Here is a 23,892-nt window from a genome sequence, read left to right on the forward strand (position 1 = left end):
GGCTGTCCTATGGCTGGGCTCTGTGGGAAGGGGGGGCTGTTGTCTGGGGGCACCCATCCAGCCCCCTATAGCACCCTGCAACTGGAACTGGATTGTTGTAGGGGTTTCTTTAATGCTCTACTCCTGGAGGAATCTTTTTTGCTGCTGTCTGTATTGTTGACATACTTGTTGACAGGTATTATGAAATAAATTACCAACATTGAAACTGGAGTGATTACATTATGTTATTTTGACAAATAAAGTATGCAGAATTTTAAAATATTGTGAGCAGAATTTTTAAATTTTTTTGGCACAGAATTCCCCCCAGGAATAAGCTGTACAGCAATATTAGTAGTACTCCCAAAGATTAGATTACAGAATACTGAAAATGCCATGGCGAATATCACTACATCAAGTGGTAAAAATAAAGTTTTAATCAGCTAGTCAATAGGCCAATAGTGTATGCAGGCTCTGACAGTTGCATGAATCCACATAGTGTTGTTTGGGGGTGAGACAGCAATATACTAAGGTGAACTTTTCCATTTTTTGGAATGGTCATTCTCAGCTGCCATATTGCCATAAAATAACACTTCAACGATAACATCTGAATCTTTTTTCCCTGTAGCCTTATTTCCCCTGACTTTCCCAGGGTGACTGACAGCTTCACTTTATATCGTGGTTTTGAAAGTGAGAGTTTGTTTTGACATCCAATATTGCTCTTTCCCCCCACTTTTTTATGTCGTTTCTTTTTCCTTTCCTGTGGCTTGACAAGCTTTCAAATTGAAACACTTAGAATTTTTTTTTTAAAAACCTAAAACCTCCAAAGCACTTACAATACCTAATCACTCTGCAAAGAACATGGTATTTTAATACTACTGACGTGTTTTAAATGTGTTATAAGAGCTGTCATTTGAAAGTGGGGATTTAGTGAATATATGGTGCAGATATATTTAAAATTATTAGAGCTCCTCTGGGATTTTGTTTTTGTAAGTGCATCATTTGATAGGAATGATTTCACCACTAAAGGCTATTTAAACTATTAAATCTTTTGCAGTTAGCATGGGTCCAAATCCACCAAACTGGATTTCCCTGACTCTGTTCAAGTGCTGTGTGTCTCTGCAGCATACTGCTGCAGAGAAATGCAGTCAACACAGAACTGTACTACAGATTACACTGAGCAACATTAATTTATGCAGATTGGGCTCGATTCTAAAAAAGATGCAAAAATCTACTGAAGTCCTTGGATCTATCTGAGGATCAGGCTCACAATATAGTGTGTGCAGCACTGTACAATGCATTTATCATTCACACAGGCTGAGAATGTGGCAAGTATTTTCAAAGTCATTAAAGCACGACTGAAGCAATGGAGCTCCCACAGATACTAACTACATATGCATGACTATACAGGGCCAGATACTATCTAGATATGTATGACTATATTGGGCCAGATTCTGAGGTCTTTATACAGGTTATATTCAATTCATAATTCAGAGGAATTTTACCTAGAGATAAGAACAGAGAAAAACTGAACAAGAATCTCAGGATCTGGCCCATAAAAAGCACAACCTTCACCTGCCACAGGTTTTAAAAGCCACCTGAAACCAGGGGCTTATAAAAATGTATCTCAGGTTCCCAGCCAGCTTTGTGACCAGCAAGTTTTAAAGGGACTGCATTCAAACTAGTGTTGCTCCTTTAAAACTGGTAGATAGGTAGACATGGCCAAAACTCTTCACTGCACTTTAGACCATGGAGATGCTAAAATGCAGACTCCTTCCACCAGTCAGATGGGCTTTCTGACAGATCTCCACTGTGCTCCTGGACATGGCACCCGAAGTGCAGAAAAGAATATAGTACAACCTCAGGGGAGATAAGTGATGTTTGGCTAACCGAGGTCTGATGAATTGGGGTTAATTAACTAAAGGTCTGTAAAGCACTTTGAAGCTGAAAAGCACTAAGTGCTACGTATTGATTGCTATTGGGGTTGTACTGTGTTTATCACATGACCCAAACTGAGGAAGGAATCTGATGGGCTGATTATTTATATTACACATTTATACATAAATATAAAACATATAAAAGAGCTAAATGGCATGGTTTGGCGTTATGTGGACCAATGCACCATGACTCACTTTTAAGTTATATAACTGTGAAAGGTAAACACAAAAGCAGGAGAACATGTTTCTCAAATTGTCATTTCATTTAATTGGAGCTACAATATAAAATGAAAACATTTCAAAATCCAAAATTTGCATTAGCTTCCATTATACTATGTGATTCAACATGAATGAGGCAGACTGGCAGCAGACTATCTGCAGAGGCTCCAGTCTGAGAAGCAGATGGCCACTTCAGAGGTCTGCGTTTCAGAAAAAGGGCTTTGGATTTTTGAGTGGGGCCAAGTTTTACAACATTCAATTCTCTGTGCAATACCCAAAAAAAAGGGGGTTTTCTTTGCCAGAAAGGACTATCATCTTCTAATCCACAGCAATGGCATACAGCATGCAAAAAGAATAAACACAAGTATTGTGCCATGAAGAACAATGAATACACAAATCCACTTTGCATAGGCTTCTCACCCCAAGCTATCAGGATTTGTGATTCATATTTAAAAATTAAACACTCGAGACCCACCTACAATATACAAACATGCACACATATGCAGTACTTGCAGTAAGTACATACTCCACTTGTAATTCTTAATACAGAACGGCTGCAGAAAAACACAATCATACTTATTTCTCATGGCAGACACACAAACAGTATGAACCCAATACAATAGTAGCTACCTGTTTTACACAGTTTGCCGGTACTCCTGTTACTTGATGAGCTATCTCCTCTTGTCAGAACAGTTATTCCACCAAAACTTGCTGTCTTTGTTATGGCTGGCTTTAAATTGCGATTGGAGCTGTCGGAATCTGTGCTGCTCCATGGCCTCTGGTGGTCTGTCCATTTCATTTCGTTCTCTGTACTGCTTTGCCGGCTGCCAGATGCCTTCCCTGTGCTATCTCTGTTACCCCTAGAGCACCATCAGAAAAACAAAGATGCATAAAAATGACAAACGTATTGGCCAAATTCTGCTTTTGGTCACAATGGTGTAACACTGGAGTAAATCCACTGAAGTAAATGGGGTGATTCTGGATTTATGAGTCTAACGGAAAATGGAACCTGGCTCGACATATAAACACTGCCATACCTTTCTTTGTATATAACACTTATCACTTTGTATGTGTGTGTGTATATCACTTCATTAGAAACGTAGACATCAGAAGAATTACACATGCATCTGACAAATGTTTTACATAAAAAGTGCTAGCCTTCTTCATTGACTCTGAATTACAGGGAAAAAATGGAGATAATATCATATCATATTTAGAGATTCAGCAGTTGAATAAAACAATAATCTTCCCCTTACATCACCACATCGTGAACACACAACAACAAAAAAATATAATGTAAATGAAAAACTGAAAAGCAAAATTACAAAAGCTGCAGTAGAATCATTTAAACAATACAATCTTTTGGATTCAAATTCTGGGCAAAACTATCTTTTCAGTTCTGCAATATTCTGCTAACTCTACATGTATAGAATTCCCATTGACAGCAACAGGATTTCCATACTCCTGTATGGACTTTAGGAATCCATCATGCAGGTCAGAGAGAATATTGCTCTGTAGCACCTGTAGGGAAAAAAATTGCAAACTGTAAACCCATTTTAAAAAACCCTGCCTGATGCTGTAAGATGCTGAATATCCTCAGCTCACAATTTCATTGGAACCAAGGGCATTTGTCATGTTGCAGGTAATACTTGGCATCTTACAGGATTGGGACTTTATTGTCTGAAAAATGACAGTTCTCAAGCTAACCTGTCCTTAAAAACAAAACAACCTGTGAGAGAAAACACACATCTGTCCAAAATTGAGACAACTATATTGGATCATCACTACTCCAAGTGATTCTGTGAAAGTGGTGACAATACCTCTATTTTCCCTGTCACTCACACAAGACTGGACATAAGCATGATGATGTGCTGTTTTCTCAGAGCCAAGGCATAAGATGTGACCTTAAGACTGGAAAGGCTTCTAAAGTCAGCGGGCAAGGACCAATGGTAATGGGGCACATATCAGCAATAACCACACTGCTTTACGGGATACCTCACAGATTATAGGTGACTTCGGGGATGATAACGGAGAAGAACGTTCAAGTGATCTTCCTGGAGATTCTTTGCATCCCACAAAGGAAAGAAGGCAAAAGTTCCTGTAACTGAACTCCTGGTTAGGTAAATGGTGTAAAGCAGAAAGTTTTGGTTTTGTGTAACATTGGTCCACCTTCTATGTGGAGAGAGGGCAGTACAGGATGGCCTCCACCTCAGCAGAAGACAACTTTTATATGCATAAATTCAACTCAGATTGTATTACTGAAATCTGCTGGGAAGACTTGCATGATTGGCTATTTAAGAAGGATCATGTGGGCAAAAAGGGTGTGAGAATGGCACTATGTCAAAATGGCATTATTTATTTCCAAGTTACTGACAACTCAGAAACAAATATTCTTGTATACTTATAGATCTGCATTCTAACAGATAAAGACCACTAGCTGGTGTCTGTTACACACCATCAAATCACAGTAGAGAATAGGACAACTGTCTCCTTATGCACCTATCTATAATGTGTACAAAAAAAAAAAGCTGCGTGATCATGGGGAACTTCAATTTGAGTGATATATGCTGGAGGTCTTAGGCTGCCAGCACTAAAATATCCTTGGAATTTCTAAATTGTATAAATAACAATTTCCTAACTTAGAAAGTATTGCATTCAAAATGGGGGCATTCTATATCAAGACATCATCTTGACAGATAAAGAGGAACTGATCACAAAACTTAAAATTAGTGGTAGTTTAGGTACAAGTGATCATGACTTAATCACATTTATAATGTGCAAATATAGAATATCATCCAAACCCATAACATATTACACTTGGTGCTTTAAAAGAGTTAATTTCATAAACCTGAAAACAATTATGAACCGATCAGTTGGGAGACAGAATTTAAACAGAAATATCTGACTGATAATTGGGAACTGTTCAGAAACGTTTTACTAGATGCACAAAAAGCCATATATTGAGAAAGAAGGCTTCACTGGTTAAAAACCAACCTGCCATAGAGGGAGAGTGAAAGCAGCTATAACATATATAACATATAGAATACAGGGAAGTTGATAGCAATGAATATAAATCAAAAGCTAGGAATTGTAGAAAACTGACAAGGGAAGCAAAAGGACATAAATAGAAACGGATGGCCAGCAGAGTTAAGGACACTAAGAAGTAGTTTTTAAAAGTATATTAGAAATAAAAGGAATCCCAACAATGATATTTGTCCATTACTAGATGCAATGGTAGAAGTGTTAATAATATTGCAGAAAAGGTAGATGTGCTCAATAAATATTCATGTTCTGTATCTGAGAAAAAGCAAGATGTGGTCTGATTCATGTTCTGTATTTGGGAAAAAGCAAGATGACGATGCAGTACTTTCCATTCAAACAGTAAATAAGGAAGATGCTACAGCAGCTACTAATGCTAGAAATTTTAAACTTGCATCTGGATAACTTGCATCCAAGAGTTTTGAAAGACCCGGCTCAAGTGTTCTCTGGACCATTAATGTTGATTTTCAATAAGTTTTGATTCTTTATTAATCATGTCCCATATCAGCTGGAACATTGTATAAGCTTCCAAAGACTAGAAAAAAGCTAATGTTGTGCCAATATTTAAAAAGAGCAAATGGGATGACCTAGTTTATTATAGGCCTGTCAGCCTGACACTGATCCCTGGAAAAATAATGGAACAGCTGATATGGGACATGATTAATAAAGAATCAAAGGAGGGTCATATAATTAATGCTATCAACGTGTGTTTTGGAAAAAAAAATCTTATCAGACTAACTATGTCTTTTTGGATGAGAATACAAGTTTGGTTAATAAAGGTCATAGTGTTGATTTCATATATTTAGATGTCTGAAAGGAATTTGACTTGGCATCACATGACACCGATTAAGAAATTAGAAAGATACAAAATTATCATGGCACATTAATTAACAGATTAATAATTGGCTAACTGAAAGGTAAACTGGGAATCATCATCCGGTGTCTCTACTGGTGTCCTGCAGTGATTGGTTCTTAGCCCTACACTATTTAACATTTTTATCAATTATCTGGAAGAAGACAAAATTATTACTGACAAAATTACTGCAGATGACAGCAGATTGGCGGGTGGCGGGCAGGGTCGTAAACAATGAAAGGGACAGGGTCACTGATACAGTGATCTGGATTGCTTGGTAAACTGGGAACAAGCAAATAATATGCTTTTTAATATGGCCAATGTAAATTCATACATCTAGGAACAAATAATGTAGGCATTATTTACAGGATGGGAGACTCTATCCTGAGAAGTAGTGACTCTGGAAAGGGTTTGGATGTCATAATTAGGGCCCTACCAAATTCACGGTCCACTTTGGTCAATTTCACAGTCATAGGATTTTAAAAATAGTAAATTTCATTATTTCAGCTATTTAAATCTGAAATTCCACAGTGTTGTAATTGGAGGGGTCCTGACCAAAAAGACGTTTTGTGGGCGTGGGTGTTGCAAGGTTATTGGGGGTGGGGAGATTGCAGTACTGCTACCCTTACTTCTGCGCTACTGCTGGCAGCGGTGCTGCCTTCAGAGCTGGGCAGCTGGAGAGTGGCAGCTGCTGGCCGGGATCCCAGCTCTGAAGGCAGAGCCGCCGCCAGCAGCAGCACAGAAATAAGAATGGCAGGGTGTGATATTGCCTCCCTTACTTCTGTACTGGGCCTTCAGTCAGCAGCTGCCACTCTCTGAAGGCAGCACAGAAGTAAGGGTGGCAATACCACAACCCCCCTAAAATAACCTTTTGACCCCCCCCACACAACCCCCCGCAACTCCCTTTTGGGCAGGATCCCCAATTTGAGAAACGCTGGTCTCCCCCATTAAATCTGTATAGTATAGGGTAAAAGCACACAAAAGACCAGATTTCATGGTCCATGATGCATTTTTCATGGTCATGAATTTGGTAGGGCCTTATTCATAATGGATAATCAACTGTATATGATCTCTCAGTGCGACTCTGTGGTCAAAAAAGCCAATGCCATTCTTGCATGTATAGACCAGGGCAATATTGAGCAAAAACAGGGAAGTTATATTACCTCTGGTATGCATTGGTGCAAGTGCTACTGGAATACTCTGTCCAGTTTTGGTATCCACAAGTCAAGAAGGATGTTGATAAACTGAAGAGTTCAAAGAAGAGCCACAAGAATAATTAAAGGATTGAAAAACATGCTAGCCAGAGACTCAAGGAGCTGAGTCTGTTTAGCTTAACAAAGAGAAGATTAAGGAGTGACTTAATCACTTTCTATAAATACCTACATGAGGAGAAGTTTGATAATAGAGGGCTCTTAATTTATCAGAGAAATGTATAACAAGATCCAGTTGCTGGATGTTGAAGCTTGACGTATTTAGACTGGAAATAAGGCATACATTTTTAACAGTGAGGGTAATTAATCATGGCAATGATTTACCAAGGGCTGTGATGGGTTCTCTATCACAGGAACATTTTAAATCAAGACCGGATGTCTTTCTAAAAGACATGCTGTAGCTCAAATAGGAATTAATTCAGGGAAGTTCTGCAGCCTGTGTTATCCAGGAAGTCTGACCAAATGATCTCACTGTTCCCTTCTTGCTTTATAATCTACAGCCTGTGAATCAAAGGATTAATTTTGACTTCTTCCTTTCCCTTACCTCACATATCCAGGCCATACCCAAATACCACCCGTTTCCTCCTCAATATCTCCAGGATCTGTCCTTCCCCCATCATCCTCCCAACCCACATCCCCATAATTAATTTCCTTATTGAGGCGTTTGTCACATCCTTCCTCTTTCAGGCCACCCAAACAAACACATTGCCTCTCTTCAGCCCATATTACACCTGTTAGCTTCCTACTTACGCACTGATTTGAACATGTCACTTCCCTCTGCAAACCCCTCCATCAGCTTCCCCTCTATTTAATCAAATTTAAACTTCCTGTCACTAACTTCAAAGGCATATATAAACTCTACCCTTCCCTATTTATCCTCCCTTGTTATTAGTGTGCACCCTGTTCCCACTCCACTGACATTCCCACTCTTGTTTCCCCAATTGTCAGCTTCTCTCACAATCACAAACAGGCCTTCCCTCCCTGAGGCCCACTATGCATGATACAACACCCAAGCATGGCTGCCACCCAAACCACATTTAAATGCCTCTTAAAGACCAACTTCTGCCATGCTGCTTACAGTGATTCACTCTAGGTTTCCTTCCCCTGTCCATCTGCCTCTCCAATCTTTGACTGTGAACATCTTGGAGGTAAGGACTGCTCATTTCTGAATGGCTGCAAAGCATCCTGCACATGGTGGTTGGAACCATAAACAAAAATAATAATTCCAAGTACACTATGAGCAGGAGCAGAAGGCTAAGAGCAGAATTTGACTTATTATGAATAGTTTACAAACTGCCTCCAAATGAAAACCAAAATGCCTTTCACAGCTGCGTAAAAACTCAAACCAGAACTGCTCACATTTGCATTTTTATGAGTTTCTGACTAGATATTTTTAAAATGTAGTACTTTGCCATTTCACAACATTTTCCATACGTGAAAAGCAAAGGGTGCTTGCCTTGGTTGTTGTTGTTGTTTGAGTATTGGGGTGGTATTTTTTGCTTCCAGCAAAAACAGCTTCTGTTTTTCATTTAGAGAACCTGAGAGTTGTGTCACTGTGGAGGTGAAGGAACTGAAAGATCCAGACAAGTTTAGCATATCGCTCGGCCTCGATCGGAGTCTTACAAGATGCGATCAGCAGCGTTTACTGTCAATTTTTGGGAGACCAAACAACGGGAGAGCACAGCGGAAAGACCACAGATGCAATAAAAGTTAAAAAGAAAAAAGGAAAAGATTTCGAAAGAAAAAATAGTTTTTAAAAAGACTATGTGGGCAAGTATTACTTGATGATTCTGTTACATTCTTCTGCTTTAAAAAACAATGGCCCTCTTGTATTTATGTTTTCGTAGAAGAGAGAGAAATGAAGTACAGCTGTATCCTGATGACCTGAAATCTCATTATCTGCAATGCTGGGTTATCCAAAATTCCTTCCTATCCCGCAATTCCAGAATTGATTTAGAAACTGACATCAATTACTATGAACCTCACTCTATCTGAAGATTGGATGCTCCCCATCCCAAGATACTCAGACAAGAAAGGTTGGCCTGCACTATGGGAAAAAGATAATTTATTTATTGCCTGAGGCAACAGACTGTGGATCTGTCTGTGATGGATCCACTGGCCACACCATCTTCCCTTCATTGGCCCAACCTTATTCTACCTTCCAGCCCCGCTGTTTAGGGAGTCCCCAAAGACCTGCATGGGCTTTTCAAATCCTGCACCAGAAACAGTAGGAGTATACATTCACACACAGAGAGAGAGAGAGAGAGAAAAGAAATAAGTCTTCTATTTTCCAAAATCTTTACTATTTTTGCATACTCAGTTTGAGACACCTACTAATAGAGGCCTGATTTTCAGAGTTGTTCAGCACATGCATTCCAAATTATTTAAACTGGAGCTGTGAGTGGTCACCACTCGTAAATATCAGTCCCTTACTAGATGTCTCAACTTGAATACTTAAGCAAGGTGGTAGGGGCTTCTATTGACCCACCATGCTGGAAGGTGTGGAAACTCTCTATGAAAATGTGAGCTGACTGCTGTTGATTCACTGTGGCATGTGAAGCCTGTTAACTCCACTATAGATATTAAAAAGAGTGGCTCTCTGGGAAAAGGGAACTAGCATCCAGAACTGAAAGAACATAAAAGAAAATCCTAAACAAAGTACAGCTTGGGGGAAAAAGCCTCACCCAAGCTTTATTAAGTGCTACTTATCTTTCAACTGGCAATAAAATAAATTACAAGAAATAGGGTGAGTTTGGGTGCCAATCCAACAGAGTGAGTGTATACGTACACTACAGTAGACTACACAGGCACCCCAAAATTGCTGCTCCCTAAATTCATGGACAATTTTGGAAATCTAGGTCTAAGGTCCTGATCCAAGTCCCACTCAAATCACTGGAAAGACTCCTATTGTATTCGGACTTTTGAAGCAAGACTTTCCCAAAGGCACATAGGTGGTATGGATAAAATCAGGATTAGAACTCAGTTGTCCTGACTACCAGTCTTGTGTCCATAATTCCTCTCCATACATACACCTGTACACCCACGCCTATTAAGATACTGGTTTTCCATCTATGAGGACATGGATAAACTCAGAAGTGAAAATTAAAGTTAGTTGGAAACAAATCTTTAATAATACAAACCTAAATAGCTGTCTTTTCTTATGGGTGTCACTGCATATACCGTTGTCTTCCAAGAGCCTACTGAAAATGAAAAGAAAAGAAGATTATGGTAATAGACCTGGGAGTTTTAATGATATATTCAACTTCATGTCTTTAGTGTTAAATCCCATTTTGCTCTTTAGCAACAACTTCTAGTTTTCCATACCCATACTTAAAGAAATGGAGCTAAAGTCACTCCTATTTTGACCTCATTGGAGTTACTCCCAGGATGATTTTTTCCCAGGACGGTCTATTAGTGATGCCTAATTGTTCCATAAAACACCTGCCACCAAGAGGCTGGAAATCTTTTACCACTTCCTGATGATAAACAAATTGCAACTCTCAGAAGCCAAAGAAAAACACGTTTTTTTAATTTCTTGAAGAAAATAAACACAGCTATACCGAATAAGACCTTAAAACCCCTACCCTCCTCACCCCAATAATACCCAATTCTCGTACTTGAGATCTGTACAGAACAATCTTTGGCCAGCACTTCTCAAAAACATTCACAATGCATTTCCTAGCATCGAGGATCAGATTCTCCCCTGGAACAAATGGGAGCAGTTTCACTGATTTAAGCAGAGCTGTGCACATTTATGGCAGCTAAGAATCTAGCCCTTCACCTTTGTTATACACAGACGGCTTTTTTGTTTGTTTTTTCTTTTAGTGTCAATAGATGTGTCATCGCAAGATTGTCCACTGGAGGCCATGATAGAGTAACGTAGAATAAGAGTGGTCTCAAATAATAATAGCAACAATTATTATTTCATTATTATTACTATGTAATAATAAGGGTCCTGGTTTTCAGACGTGCAGAGGACCTACAAGTATGAGTGAAGGATATGAAGATGTTTGATACCTCTGAAAATCAGATCCAATAGCAACAACAGAAACATTCCACATTTCTATAAAACTCTACATCCAATAACTTCAACGCCTTTCACAAAGATTAACTAATTAGTTAAATGCTCTCAGCACTCCAGAGAAGTGGGTCATTGATAATCGATCATTACATTGGTATTTTGCTGTTTTAACAATCACTTGTTTAACCTTAAATTCAAAAGCTTTGGAAAACAGCAAGTTAACATCTGATATGCTCTTATATCACCATATACCTGAAGACAATCTAAGTGTAAATCCCACTAAAGAGGGAAAGCCCTCAAATAAGTTGGGTCACAAATGAATTCGACAATGAGTCTGAGACTAAGAGCTACAATTTTTTTTTTTTTAAAAGCAATTTTTTTACCTGTTTTCCACAAAAAGGTTTTCCTGGGAGCAAACTGACTGAAAAATAAAAAAAAAAAAGATTGAACCAGACGTTCTAGATATGCTGTATTGTCCAATTTTTGCTTGATTTTAGAATTATCTTCCCCATTCAGGCTCAAGGGGATTTTAAGTCATGCATCATTTGCATTTGTAGAAGACAAGAGAAGGAAAAAAGTCAAGAATAAGGTCACACCAGTAAAATAATTCCCATGCATTACAATGTGTTACTTGCAATTCATCTCAGTTTTGAAACAAACTCAGACTTCTCAGTCTTGGGATCAGAAGAGGCTAGATGTATACAAAGTACTGACGTTTTGGAGGGAAACAGAAGCAGAAGGTTCCACTAGTCTGCCTACTAGCTAGCAATAAAGTGACACCAGAACACACAGCTGCAGGGAAGGAGGACAAATGGGAGAAAAGCATGCAAAATTAGTACAGTTCTGCAAGGGAGTGGAGATGCTGTAGTACATAATTTAATTTCACAAACAGGGAGGAAACAAATGCACCTGGTACTAAGAAAAAAATAAACACATTTTAAAAAGTCCTCTCTAGGAGGATTTAGATTTTGGCCAAGGTGAGAGAGTAGGAAGAAATAAATCCTACTGGCAAGTATGCAGTTCTATTAACATTCCTTAATTTTTCATGTTGAGAAATGAAGCTGTGCTCAATTTCCCATGAATAATTCTCTCTCCCTTTGATTTTTTTCATTTCCTTCCTATTTCATGTTCATTACACCAAGTGCACAGTTGTTGTCATTGGATTATATCTCCATGAGGTACTGAAGAAAAAGACAGATAGTACTTCCACTGAGTTTAAACAAAAGGAAAGAGTGGAAAAAAGGGGAGATCAGGTCCATTACTTTAATAATAATGGGACTCGGTTCATGGAATAATAGCATGCCATCGTCAGGCATGTCAAATTCTAATGCCATAGGAGGTGCATTTATTTAGTATGTTCCTATTTTCAACACGATTGATTCATGACTTGCTGGCTAAAAGCTGAACAGATTTGTGTCGATTCCTGGACTTCATCAAATATACAAAGCCAAATTCTCTGCTGGTGTAAACTGAGCTTAGCTCTATTGAAGTATTGTGCCAATTTGCATGAGCAGAGAGTTTGGCCCACAATTTAAAATAATGCAGTTATTGTAATCCTTCCATTTAGCATTGTTGTCAGAGTATATTGGGTGAGCATAGTTTGGTAGAAAATGTGTCCGATAGTTCTTATTAATTGTATAGGGTGAGTGGCATGGGCTTCCCAAGCAGGATCCCATATAGGATCCTAACTAAATGAGCAGGACTAGTGGGGTGGATTGGTGGCGAGTTCTTTTCTCTGTAAGGCAAACCCTCAGGATATCAAGGGTAAAATCCTGGCCCCACTAAAGTCAATGACAAAACTCTCATTGACTTTAAACAGGGCCAGGTTTTCGCCCCAGGCTGAGGCGCCTAAGTGGAGTCGCATGCCTTTTCACTATGGAGCACTGTGTTCCTTTGTACAATTGCTCCACTCCCTCTTCCCCCATTCTTAAGAGGCCCCTTCCCTAATATTAATAAACCTGTCAAACATGTTGCCCAAAGAGTACATTTTCTTCTCTTTCTAATGAAGATGAAAAGCAAAAGGCCTCTTATTCCAACTCTTAACACAATGGTTTTCCTGTCTGCATAGACAGGATGGACCAAATTTTCAAAGAGGCCTCACTATCCTCCAACTGCACACACACGAGTTTTGTGCACTATGAGTTTTTGCATTGTCAGTCTGCTAATGTGTGTATGAAGATGACTACCCAAGCAAAGCTATACATGCCCACGGAGGCCATATTTTGAAAAATTTCCTCAGGAGCATTGCTGCTGTTCATGTCAGGCATAAGGATAAATAAGCACCAAGAATTTACATTTTATTAAAAACTTGAGAGATGTCTGTTACCTCTTCAGTATCTTGAAGGGTATCAGTGTAATCTGCATTACAGCCTTATGGACAGATTCAAGGAAAACTCCATTCGTCTTCCATGCTGCAGAAGCCGGCACAAGGCCATACAATTCCTGGAATATCCATTTTTCAAGGCTGATGTGGGGCTCCATGGCACAGAAGACAGACATATTTTTATTATATTATCCTTATTATTCAAAACAAGAGGGCTTAAAAGCTTTGGATAGCAATTTAGCTACTAGGAGGTCAAGATTCACTTTCCTTTTCTGCAGAATCAATAACTCTCAATTTAAAGTCCCAGGGAAAGCTTAAATAACCAAAGCACAGCTTTTAAATCACCTTGCTGCCAGCTACAGACCTAAGGGAAGTCAAAACAAATCTAGAATGGGAAAAATGTTACACAAGATTATTTCGTCACTTCCTAAGGACCCTTGCAGTTCCTACACGCTCAAAACTTCCATTCAGGTTCTGTGTGTACTTGATTGTCCTTCCTTCTGGAACCAATATTTTATCCGTTCATTTGCAACCCCATTTTTAGCAGTCACACAACAGTTTTTCTGCAGTGGGACATATACATCACCTCGAACAGCCTACTCTTCGGTGTTGTCTTCACTAGGAAGAGAGTGAAGTTTTTCACCATGTGTTAAAACCGGGTAACTAGCAGATAGTAATATCTCAGCATGGACAAGGCAGTTTGCAGTTTTCACACGTTAAACTGTAGGCTCCCTACTATTGTTTACCTGAACCTGTTAATACCTGTGTAAACTACAGCCCCATTGTTTTCACTAGAATTGCAGGATGTGCTATGTGGTAAAACACACTTATTTTCCTAGTATGAGATACACCTTTAGTGATGAACCTCAAAAGCTTGTCTCTTTCACCAAGAGAATTGGTCCAATGAGATATTATCTCACCCATCCTTAATATCTTGGCCAATTATTTTTTTCAAAATGCTAACAGCAATTAAAACGTAATTTGGATGAAGAGACACTCATATTCAGAGCCCCATGTATTCTGCAATTCTGCTGCAGTGCAATTTGCTGTAGACCCCACCCATTGTTGCAGAACTGAAGTTAAGCTTTCATGAAAAATAAGTTTCTAGTCCTCATGGTCTAAAAAAATAGCCTTGAAAATGTGAACCTAACATAACCAAGGCAATGTTTTATTGCTGGCAGCCTGAAAGGATTTGAGAAGGTGGGAAGCTCCCCATCTCTCCCAGGGTGTGGTTGATCCTGAGAACTAATAATGGCAATTCAAGTGGCCACATTTAACAATTTTTTTTACCACACATTTTAGCAGAAACATCAAATGAATGTGCTTCTCCTACAACCGCAAACTGCTTAGTGTGCTTCCCCAAATGCCAAAAGCTCCAATTGTCTGCTACCCCGTTGCCAAAACCTCCAGCTCCCCGTAAACACCTGATGATGCAGTTATGCATCATCCGTACAAAAATATGCAGCATACTGAAAATGTGGGGAAAAGCATTAATTAAAGTGACATTAATATTGAAATAATGTCATACGGAATATTGTACAGATGGCATTACATGGTCATATTTAAAACAGTAAAACTTCCAATTTAAATTTAAAATGAAGCTGTGCATGATTTCTAGTATGATGCACGGGAGTGTTGCAGAATGAAGAGAATTTGACACAGGTTTTATGTCCAGCCTGCTGCAGAGTAAGCAGGAGCATATTCATTTATTATTTTGGAGTCTGAAAAGCAGATATAACATCTGCAACGTTTCTAGAGCTTGAAATTCATTTTTTTCCTTTTCAATTTTGTTCAACAAAGTTTTCCCTTGGACTGAAATCTCACCCAAATGGTTTCAATCTGAAACAAATATTTACAATTTGGTGTTATAGCAATCATCTTAGGACACCATCAGCCGTCTGATCTCTGAGCTGCCTTTGGGACACCTCTTCAGACGTACTGTAATTAGAAGTGATGCATTTTAATACATTTTCTAAGGTTCACAATTAGGGTACTAACACAAATTTAACTACAGTGGTGTGAATAGCGAAAAGTAATAAAACTGTACATCAGGCATGTCACTTCTGCACCTCACTTTGTCCATCTACAATTTGGGAGACAATAATGCTTAGGTACCTACCTCACAGATGTGTTGTGAAAACTGATTAGTTAATGATTGTAGAGGGCTTTAAAAAAATAAAGTGCTATATGTAAGTGGCTATATATGGCAGGCAGTCAATTGTGGTCATTCCTAAAATTGAAAATAAAGAATATGCTACAATGCCTACCACCACATATAAATATTTTTACCATGCCAGAGAGGATCTCATCTGTGAAACATGCTCCACTCTGCAGCACAGCTAAGGAATACTTAGTTATTTGCATCATTAGTGTAGCCTGCTGAAATACAGTAATATGATATATTGAGGGCTCACTAATACCTGCAATTAGTAGAGAGAGAACGCAAATGAGTGTATATATGAGAGAGAGAGAGAGAGGGAGGGAGAGATATCTGCATTGCTAACCTTTAAAAAAAAGGCGCAGTCCTAATCCATTGATATAGCTCCTGCCACAAGCCATGCTTTTACTCATGATAAAACCCCTTCTTGGCTAACCTGACAGATCACATCAACCTTCTACTTATGGCCGTTAAAATTCTCACCACTTGTATTTGTCTTTCAAACTGAAGGTAAAAGTATCGAAATATACAACAAACACAGCAGCGCATTTTGGGATGAATGCTTAATAACTCAATCTCACCACCTCTTTGACGAACACGTAGGGCCACATTCTCTGCTTCTAGCTGCCTTTATGATGTACTATCTAAGTCACTCTGGCAACACCTTTCCCTACCCCATAACTTGTTGCCATGTTCCAAATCTATCTCCTCTCTATCCCCTGCAGTTATCCGTTTTTAAGATATGCTCCTTTGTATAAAGTTAAAAACAGTAATTCACTTATAGCGGACAAACAAGAGCACAGCCAGTTCTACAATTTATATTGCAGCTGTAATGACATTAGGCTGCCATACTGAAGTGAAAATAAAAACAAAGAGCCAGCTAATACCGGGATTTTCTCAGTCACACGACCAGAGAATACTATGCTGAATATGAGTGCATAATTTTCCCCCCCAAATTGCATTTTATAATCAGTGGACTACTTGCTAAGTAGCGACATTACTTATCGTAAGTGAAGTCGCAAGTGAGACAATACACACTCACATATTTACAGTATAGTCTGCTTAAAACAAAGACAATCAGAAGAACTCGCAAGCATCAAGCTTAAAAAAGGTCATCTAAAAGCAACATGATTCCTTCTGTGGCATGTGAACAGCTCTAATTTAAAAGGACACCGTCAAATACAATTTTGCATTGTTTGTTTGTTTTGCCAGTATGATTTATATGGGGTTTTTTTATTCAGGGCTCTTCCCATATTCCTTGAACTGGTGAAACCTCCATTGAGATGTGACATGAAACAGGGAAAGAAGCAGACATGTTCTCTTGGAAGACACTATCCTCAGAGCACCCTGTCTGAGCAGATCCATACATCCAACTGGGAAATTATGGGGTAATATAGTGAACCCAGAAAGTAGGGCAACTGGCTGCAGACAGGACCCAATCAATGTACCGTATTTAAGGAGAATGGGGATGAAGCCATAGAAGTTTAATATTTGCGTGTCTTTATCTAGTAATTTTACTCAATTTTATTTGGTAAACTTTGATTTCTCCCCCCCAGTAAAGCTGGGATTATTTTGCCTCTTTTTGTTTTACTCCCTTTATTGTCTTCCAACATCATTGTTTTTGACAGAAGAAATAGAGTTTCTTCATTAACCTACATTCCCTTTACTACTTAGTTGGTCAGTTCAGTTAAATATTGAAAGGTCATGCATAACCAGTGGCTTTTGATTGTTTTTAATGTCTTGCTTCCAGAGTTGTTGAACTGACAAAAACCAAAACCAAATAGATTGATAGATCTGAGCAAGTTTAAGTGATGCCAAATAGGAGGCTTAAATAAGTTGAGAGTGTCCATTTAAATCACTGCTCTTCTGCTTGCAAGCATTATAATACTGAACAGAATGAACCCTACACTGTGCACACACAAACATTTCCAGAAACAGGAAAAGGCCATTTAGACCAACATGCCTGCCCTGTTTTAGCTGATCTTCCTTCTACCTTCCTCCTTTTTCACTAGAGCTCTCAGTCACCTCCTGCTCCAGAAACCAATTTTACACTCTGGTTTAATCACCTCCTGCTCCAGAAACCAATCTAGGTATCTCTCAAACTCATTTTACACTCTGGTTTAATCACCTTTCGCTACCAGCTCCAGCTACACAGTGCAGTCTGGCTGCAGTATCAAAGTCAGAGGGGGAGGATACTGTCTGACTACCGATAAAAATATGGCACCAAAGAGGCAATTAAAACAACTACTCACATCTTGTGCAAATATTCTCTCCCTCACTCTCTGATACTCCTCTTCTCTCTCTTCAATTGATTTACTTCGTCTGTCATCTCTAAATGGATGAATTCTGTTTTGCTGAGCAGAAAAAAAATCAGGATGGTTATATAAGTTGAGCTGTTAAAAACTGCAGTTTAGAAACTGTCAGCGAAGAATAATAAATGTTCCCATAAAAAAAAAAAGTATGAAATGGATAGCTTTCAATTCTGAGGGGGAGTGTGAACCACCGTGTTATGCTGGGTACCTTTGGCTTTCAAGCTAGACGCGGCTTGAGAGTGTTCCTAGATCAAGTGACTGAAATAAGGGTTTGTGCATGACCTTTGTGAGCCTGCAGTCCTGAATCAAGGCCTCCTCATCCGATGCCTTTTGCTTCTGACTGATCAGGAAAAGGCAGGGTTTTTTTTTTTTTATTTTCCCTATTGGCTGTGGGGAAGGAAGTGCTACAGAATACCTAACCATCCATGAAGCCAAGCAAGAGCATAGGAAAACTAAATGGTAGGAACTGATGATAAAATACTAAGAACCCTAAAAGATTACATCTACCACGATGATGATAAATTATATTTTCCAGAATATTTTGCACAAGAGTTTTAACCCTTTCAGTACCAAGCCTAGCCCTTAATTCAACTTAGTGGGGAAAGAGAGCCATTTAATCCTTTTAATGATCAACATTTTAGACAGCAGTACATGAACACAATGGACGGGAAGACACCCTTCATGAAACACCTTGCTTGCAATTAGATTTTAATTGCAGTGCTGCTCCTTCTCCCACACTGTGTTTTGTGTATATGATCACGCTGCTTGCCTTTGGTCCGCTCCCACATCCATTACTCACTAAACCTTTCTTTCAAAGCCAACTGAGATGCAGTGTAGCTGGGAAAGCTACTACACACAGCTGAAGGTGAAAGGAAAAAGAAAAATAGTCTCTAATTAGAAGCAGGAGGCAGAAGCACTCAATGGCTTTGAGTGATTCACTGGAATCTACCACAATAATGATAACCTGGGTGACAAAAGCATACTCTGTCTTACCTTTAGGAATTTTCTTAGAAAAGCAATGCCAGTGTTACAACCCCTTTTGATATTTTGTTTTGTCACGTGTACATTTTGCACTGGATTTAAATGATTTTATGAACACAATGCTTACTTTTAGCAGGGTATTTTTTTTAAATGCTGAATTTCAGTGGTGTGCAAACACACAGCTCCCTCACACTCTTCTACACGTAATGTGTCAGACATGTCTAAGATAACAGTGCTGGGTCGCAAGCAACACACGGAAGGGAGAAGTTCTGCCACAATACATGCAAAACAAGCAAATAAGTTACATAGACAATAAAATGTGGTTTGGACCAGGGAGTGACAGGAACTAAAAGATTAAACTACTTTTTGAGGGGCAGGGAGGGTCAAAACTTATTCTAGGGTGGTTTCAAAAAATCAACCCGGCCTCACTATAACATGTTTGAAGAATTTTTCCTCCTTTATGGCTATATCCGTTATCTTTGGTTCGTACGGATATCCAGATCTGTGTGTACGTAGACATGTGTGTGCGTGTATAACTGAAGGATAAAGCTGTAGGGAGTCGAACAACCGCTAGTCACACAGGCATTTGGAAATGCGACTGACAAAGCCTTCCAACAGCTTGGAACCTTTGACATTCCAACCCCCTTTTAACATGCAGCAAGTCCTGTGCCAAGCAAACCACCCATGCAAACCCACACACTGCCACTGCTAAAGCAGCCACATGAGGGCTTGATGCTCTCCACTGTATGCCAAAGAGGAGGAGTGGGGTGGGGTGAGGGATAGGAAAAGGAAAGCGGAAGGGGGGAGCAACAACAAAAGAACAACAATAACATCAGTCAGCCCACCTTCGAAACAACAAATTTCAGCAACTCTCGAACCGAGAACCAACCTGATTGTCTTCTTTATCAATACTAGAGTTATCTCGCTTCAAGATAAATCGCTTCTGGGATTCTTCACCTTTTTCATCTTTTAAATGTTCAGAAAACCTTTGCTCTGGTCTGCCAGCAAAGTAAAACATATCAATAAAAAAAATCTGCTTCGTTGGGGTTTTTCTTGTTTGTTTTTTTTTAATTCTCGGCGCTCTTTGTTTTTCACAGAGCCACTTAGTGCAAAATTAGTTTATATTTGCTGTGGTTGGGAGATACTGACTACAGCTGTCTGATGAGGTTCTAATGCAGCTAACTGTTATTGCTATAAATATCTTTTGTTGTTGTTATGTAGGAAGGAAATGTGAATGCAAAGTCTCAGTCATTAAGTCACTCCCTCTCATCAACCCCTGTGACTGAAGGACAAGAAATCAAGTTAACATACAATATGTCACTTTGTTCCTTCAGTTGTCCTGACCTCCAGCTAAGCTGCAGCTGAGTATGGCTTACCCACATTTATAAACAAGGAAAAACTGATAGAAATATTTGTACAGAACTTCTCACTCCTAATAAATCAAACTGGTAATTGGGGAGGACCTAGTGGTATTTTGTTAAAACAAATTATTATCTAGTGGCTCATAAACAGGGGGGGAAATATTTCAGAACAATCGCATAGTATTGATTAACCAATTGATTTTAAACTCATCCAGGCTTTTTTTCTTTTTCTTTTATTTTTTTTTTAAATGGGCAAATAGTGCTGGCTAAGAGCTTCACATTTCTAGGTTCAGTAGCTGGGGAAAACTGCTCTGTATTCTTCTCCACCCTGTATAAAAAGGAAAAGCTAAGAAGTGTCTCATGTCCTGGAGCTAACAGTTATCAGAATTTGTTTCTTTTAGTGACATTTCATTCTTCCTGATATACTTCATCTTGTGTCTGTTCTTAGTGTCCTGCTTTTGAGTTGTCTGCCAAGGCTTCATTATGCCATAAATTGGTTAACAAAACAGGAATACATTTTGTGATGTGATGACAGACTGCTAATTCAATAGCATCACAATTTTGGGAATACAAAACGTATCTAAAGAAAGGGGCTCATCTGCGTGTGTTAATTCTGATAGTGTTAACAGGAAATTTGTGTTTGTCACTGAAGAACAGAGTGCCTAGGGATCATACACCGTACAATAATGCATCCAAACTGTGTTCAACAGTCCCATTGACATTAATGGATGTACCCTGAGAAAACTGGAGACAGAATTTATCTTATCTTGTCTTTTCAAAAATAAGTACTGTAAAATAATGCCAAAAAATCCTCACAATCTTTTTTAATCCAGATATACAAAACCACCACCATTTTACTGACACACTGTTCAAACTAAAAAAATGAGGAGTACTTGTGGCACCTTAAAGACTAACAAATTTATTTGGGCATAAGCTTTTGTGGGCTAAAACTCGCCAATGAAGTGGGTTTTAGCCCACAAAAGCTTATGCCCAAATAAATTTGTTAGTCTCTAAGGTGCCACAAGTACTCCTCATTTTTTTTTTTGCTGATACAGACTAACATGGCTACCATTCTGAAGAACTTTTCAAACTAACACTCCATTGATTATAACGCACAGTGTTGGAGTTATACTAGAGTGAAACATAACACATATTTGTGCCACATTACAATTAATTACCAGATGTATAGGAAAAGCTTGTAATGAACTATGATAAATGCAAAACTCACAAGGTGGTAACTTTCCTGACATCCTTTTATTCATGAATTTATGTGAATTTTGGAGGGCTCCGATAACTTCTGTTCACAGCCTTCATTTTGTGCAAAGACTACAATTTGGTTCAGAAACCAATGACCCGATTTCCAGAGATACTGAGCATCCAATAATTCCACATACCTCAACAGGAGATGTGGCTAATCAGCACCACTGGAAATTGGGTCCATAATATAGAAAGTTTCAGATTCTCCTGGTGTCCCACTTTGTTCTTTTCTGAGGATTTCTGGAAAGCGCAAAGGTGTGTGCTCACTTGTACAGTTTTCTAATGTAATCAATAGTACAATGCAGTGATACTGCTTGTAAAGAGAAAGCCTGCCAATGTAAACAGGATATTCCATGGTATATTCTGCCTTCATTCACATTAATCGGTATTATACTTAAATTGTCAGGGGAAGAAGAGACCCTCAAAAATTCTGCTTTAAAATGAGCAAGTGAAAAAGTTCAAAGGTTAAAAATGTATCTTCCATAAGTGACAGCACAATTAAAGGACAAACAGATAAAACTATTACATTAGGACTAGAGGGAGGGTCAGTGTGGAGCTTATAGTTGTAAATCTACATTTTGAGTGTTTCAGTTTGTCTGTGGTTTACTTAACAAAAGAAAGAGGGAAAAAACAAATGATCTAATTGTATCAAAGTCAAGAAAATCGACTTTTAAAATCCATTTGGTAAATTTCCTCTGTAATTACTGCTTTATACAAATGTCTTATCCATGTAGATTCATACTTAAACATCTTTTAATTCTGTATTTTTAAATAAAATACCAAAAATGAAGAGACCACCATTACGATGAATTAATCCCTTGCTAATTCCACCTCTCCACAGGTCATTTTGGGAAGCAGGAGTACAAAATATGATCCCAAACCAGTAAATTTCATTTATTTACATATTCATTCATTCATTCTTAAAACCACAAAGAAAATTCAAACAGATTATTTCCTAAATTAAACAAAAATACAAGGCTGACCTATTGGGCCTGGATCTTGAAAGGGGAACCGTATGGGCAGATCCCTGTGCACATGTGGCACCTGGCTGACTTCAATGGAACTTCATGCCCTGCTGCAGGATCTGCCCGTATGGTTCTCCTTGCAACATCGGTTCCTTAAATACCAGGTTTCAGCCTAGAATGAAAATGCAGAGGTAAGTTAGAAAATAAAGACCAGAACAAGAATTTCCATTAGAAATGCTGAGGGACAACCTTCATCTCCCAACGGAAACATAGCAACATGAAAAACCCTGCAAGATGATTTAAAAATGCTTCTACCAATAAAATGATATGTGTTTTGTTGATTGTGTAGATAATGGGGCCAAAAGACCCTAACCTAAACCAATCTACATGTCTCAGTCTTCAATGAAAATGAACTCTTAAATAAACACTTGAGTTCAGAAAAGAACATTCACAAAAAAGGAAGTCCCTGCCCCAAAGGGCTTGCACACTAAGTGGACAATATATAGACCAAAGGCCAGCCCTGTAAGATATGGAATATGGGAATTCTAATGAAAACCAATGAGAGTCCTAAGCAATAGCTTGCAGGATAAGGCTGCCAATGATCACGCTATGATTATTTCATTTAATTTTATCTACTCAATGGAATCTGGCACATTACTTTAAGAAGTTTTGAGTCAATTCATTGCTCATGGAAGGGAGGGACAGATAACATCATTCTGAATCTGAATGTGGGTAGCCATAGCATTAGTACATTCTGCCAATGCATCTAATTTGGGACCTGAATTGTAACAAACACCTTCCCTTCTCTTTTATGCTCTTTTACACCTGAGTCATTCTGAAGCACACCCTTTAAAATGTACCAAATGGTGGGGTGGTTGTGGACACATGGGAATGAATTTTCAGTTGTGGTATAAGCCAACTGTGTTCAAAGAATGGCCTCAACTTTTGAATTCACAATTTTGCACACTCAGTTGCCTGCACTTGTTCATTACTGCTTGTGAATATTTGGTGTTTTACATAGCCCCAGCATCTGGAATCAAGTGATAATGTAAGAACCTTAACTTCCATTTAAACAAAAAAAGGAAGGGTGAAACACTGACACTATTTAAATCAATGGGAGTTTTGCAGTTTGGGGCTTCAGTGGGATCAAGATTTCACCCTAAGTTTCTAGCCCTAATAGCTGCAGAGAAAAGCTTGAAAACATGACCCAAAATACACCTTAAAGGCTTAGAAATCTGCAGACAAATAAAAAAAATCAAAATGTATTATTTAAAATAAA

General features: G+C 38.7%; 1 protein-coding gene across 15 annotated transcripts in view; it reads right to left on the bottom strand.

The window, feature by feature from the left end:
• ARPP21 (cAMP regulated phosphoprotein 21) overlaps window positions 1-23,892 on the bottom strand; it is a 127,519-nt gene that overhangs the window by 76,217 nt on the left and 27,410 nt on the right. For 3 of the 15 annotated variants that reach the window (XM_077809263.1, XM_077809261.1, XM_077809260.1), the window contains exons 8-10: window positions 19,920-20,028; window positions 11,640-11,677; window positions 2,763-2,992 (exon numbers count right to left, since the gene is read on the bottom strand). In XM_077809263.1, the coding sequence (XP_077665389.1) occupies window positions 2,763-2,992; window positions 11,640-11,677; window positions 19,920-20,028 (377 nt within the window). Of the gene's footprint in view, window positions 1-2,759; window positions 2,993-10,375; window positions 10,436-11,639; window positions 11,678-17,989; window positions 18,092-19,919; window positions 20,029-23,892 lie in introns of all 15 variants that reach the window. The other 12 variants (XM_077809256.1, XM_077809251.1, XM_077809253.1 and 9 more) reach the window with 11 other exon arrangements.

This window comes from Eretmochelys imbricata, chromosome 2 (assembly GCF_965152235.1).
Source record: "Eretmochelys imbricata isolate rEreImb1 chromosome 2, rEreImb1.hap1, whole genome shotgun sequence".
Lineage (NCBI taxonomy): Eukaryota > Metazoa > Chordata > Testudines > Cheloniidae > Eretmochelys > Eretmochelys imbricata.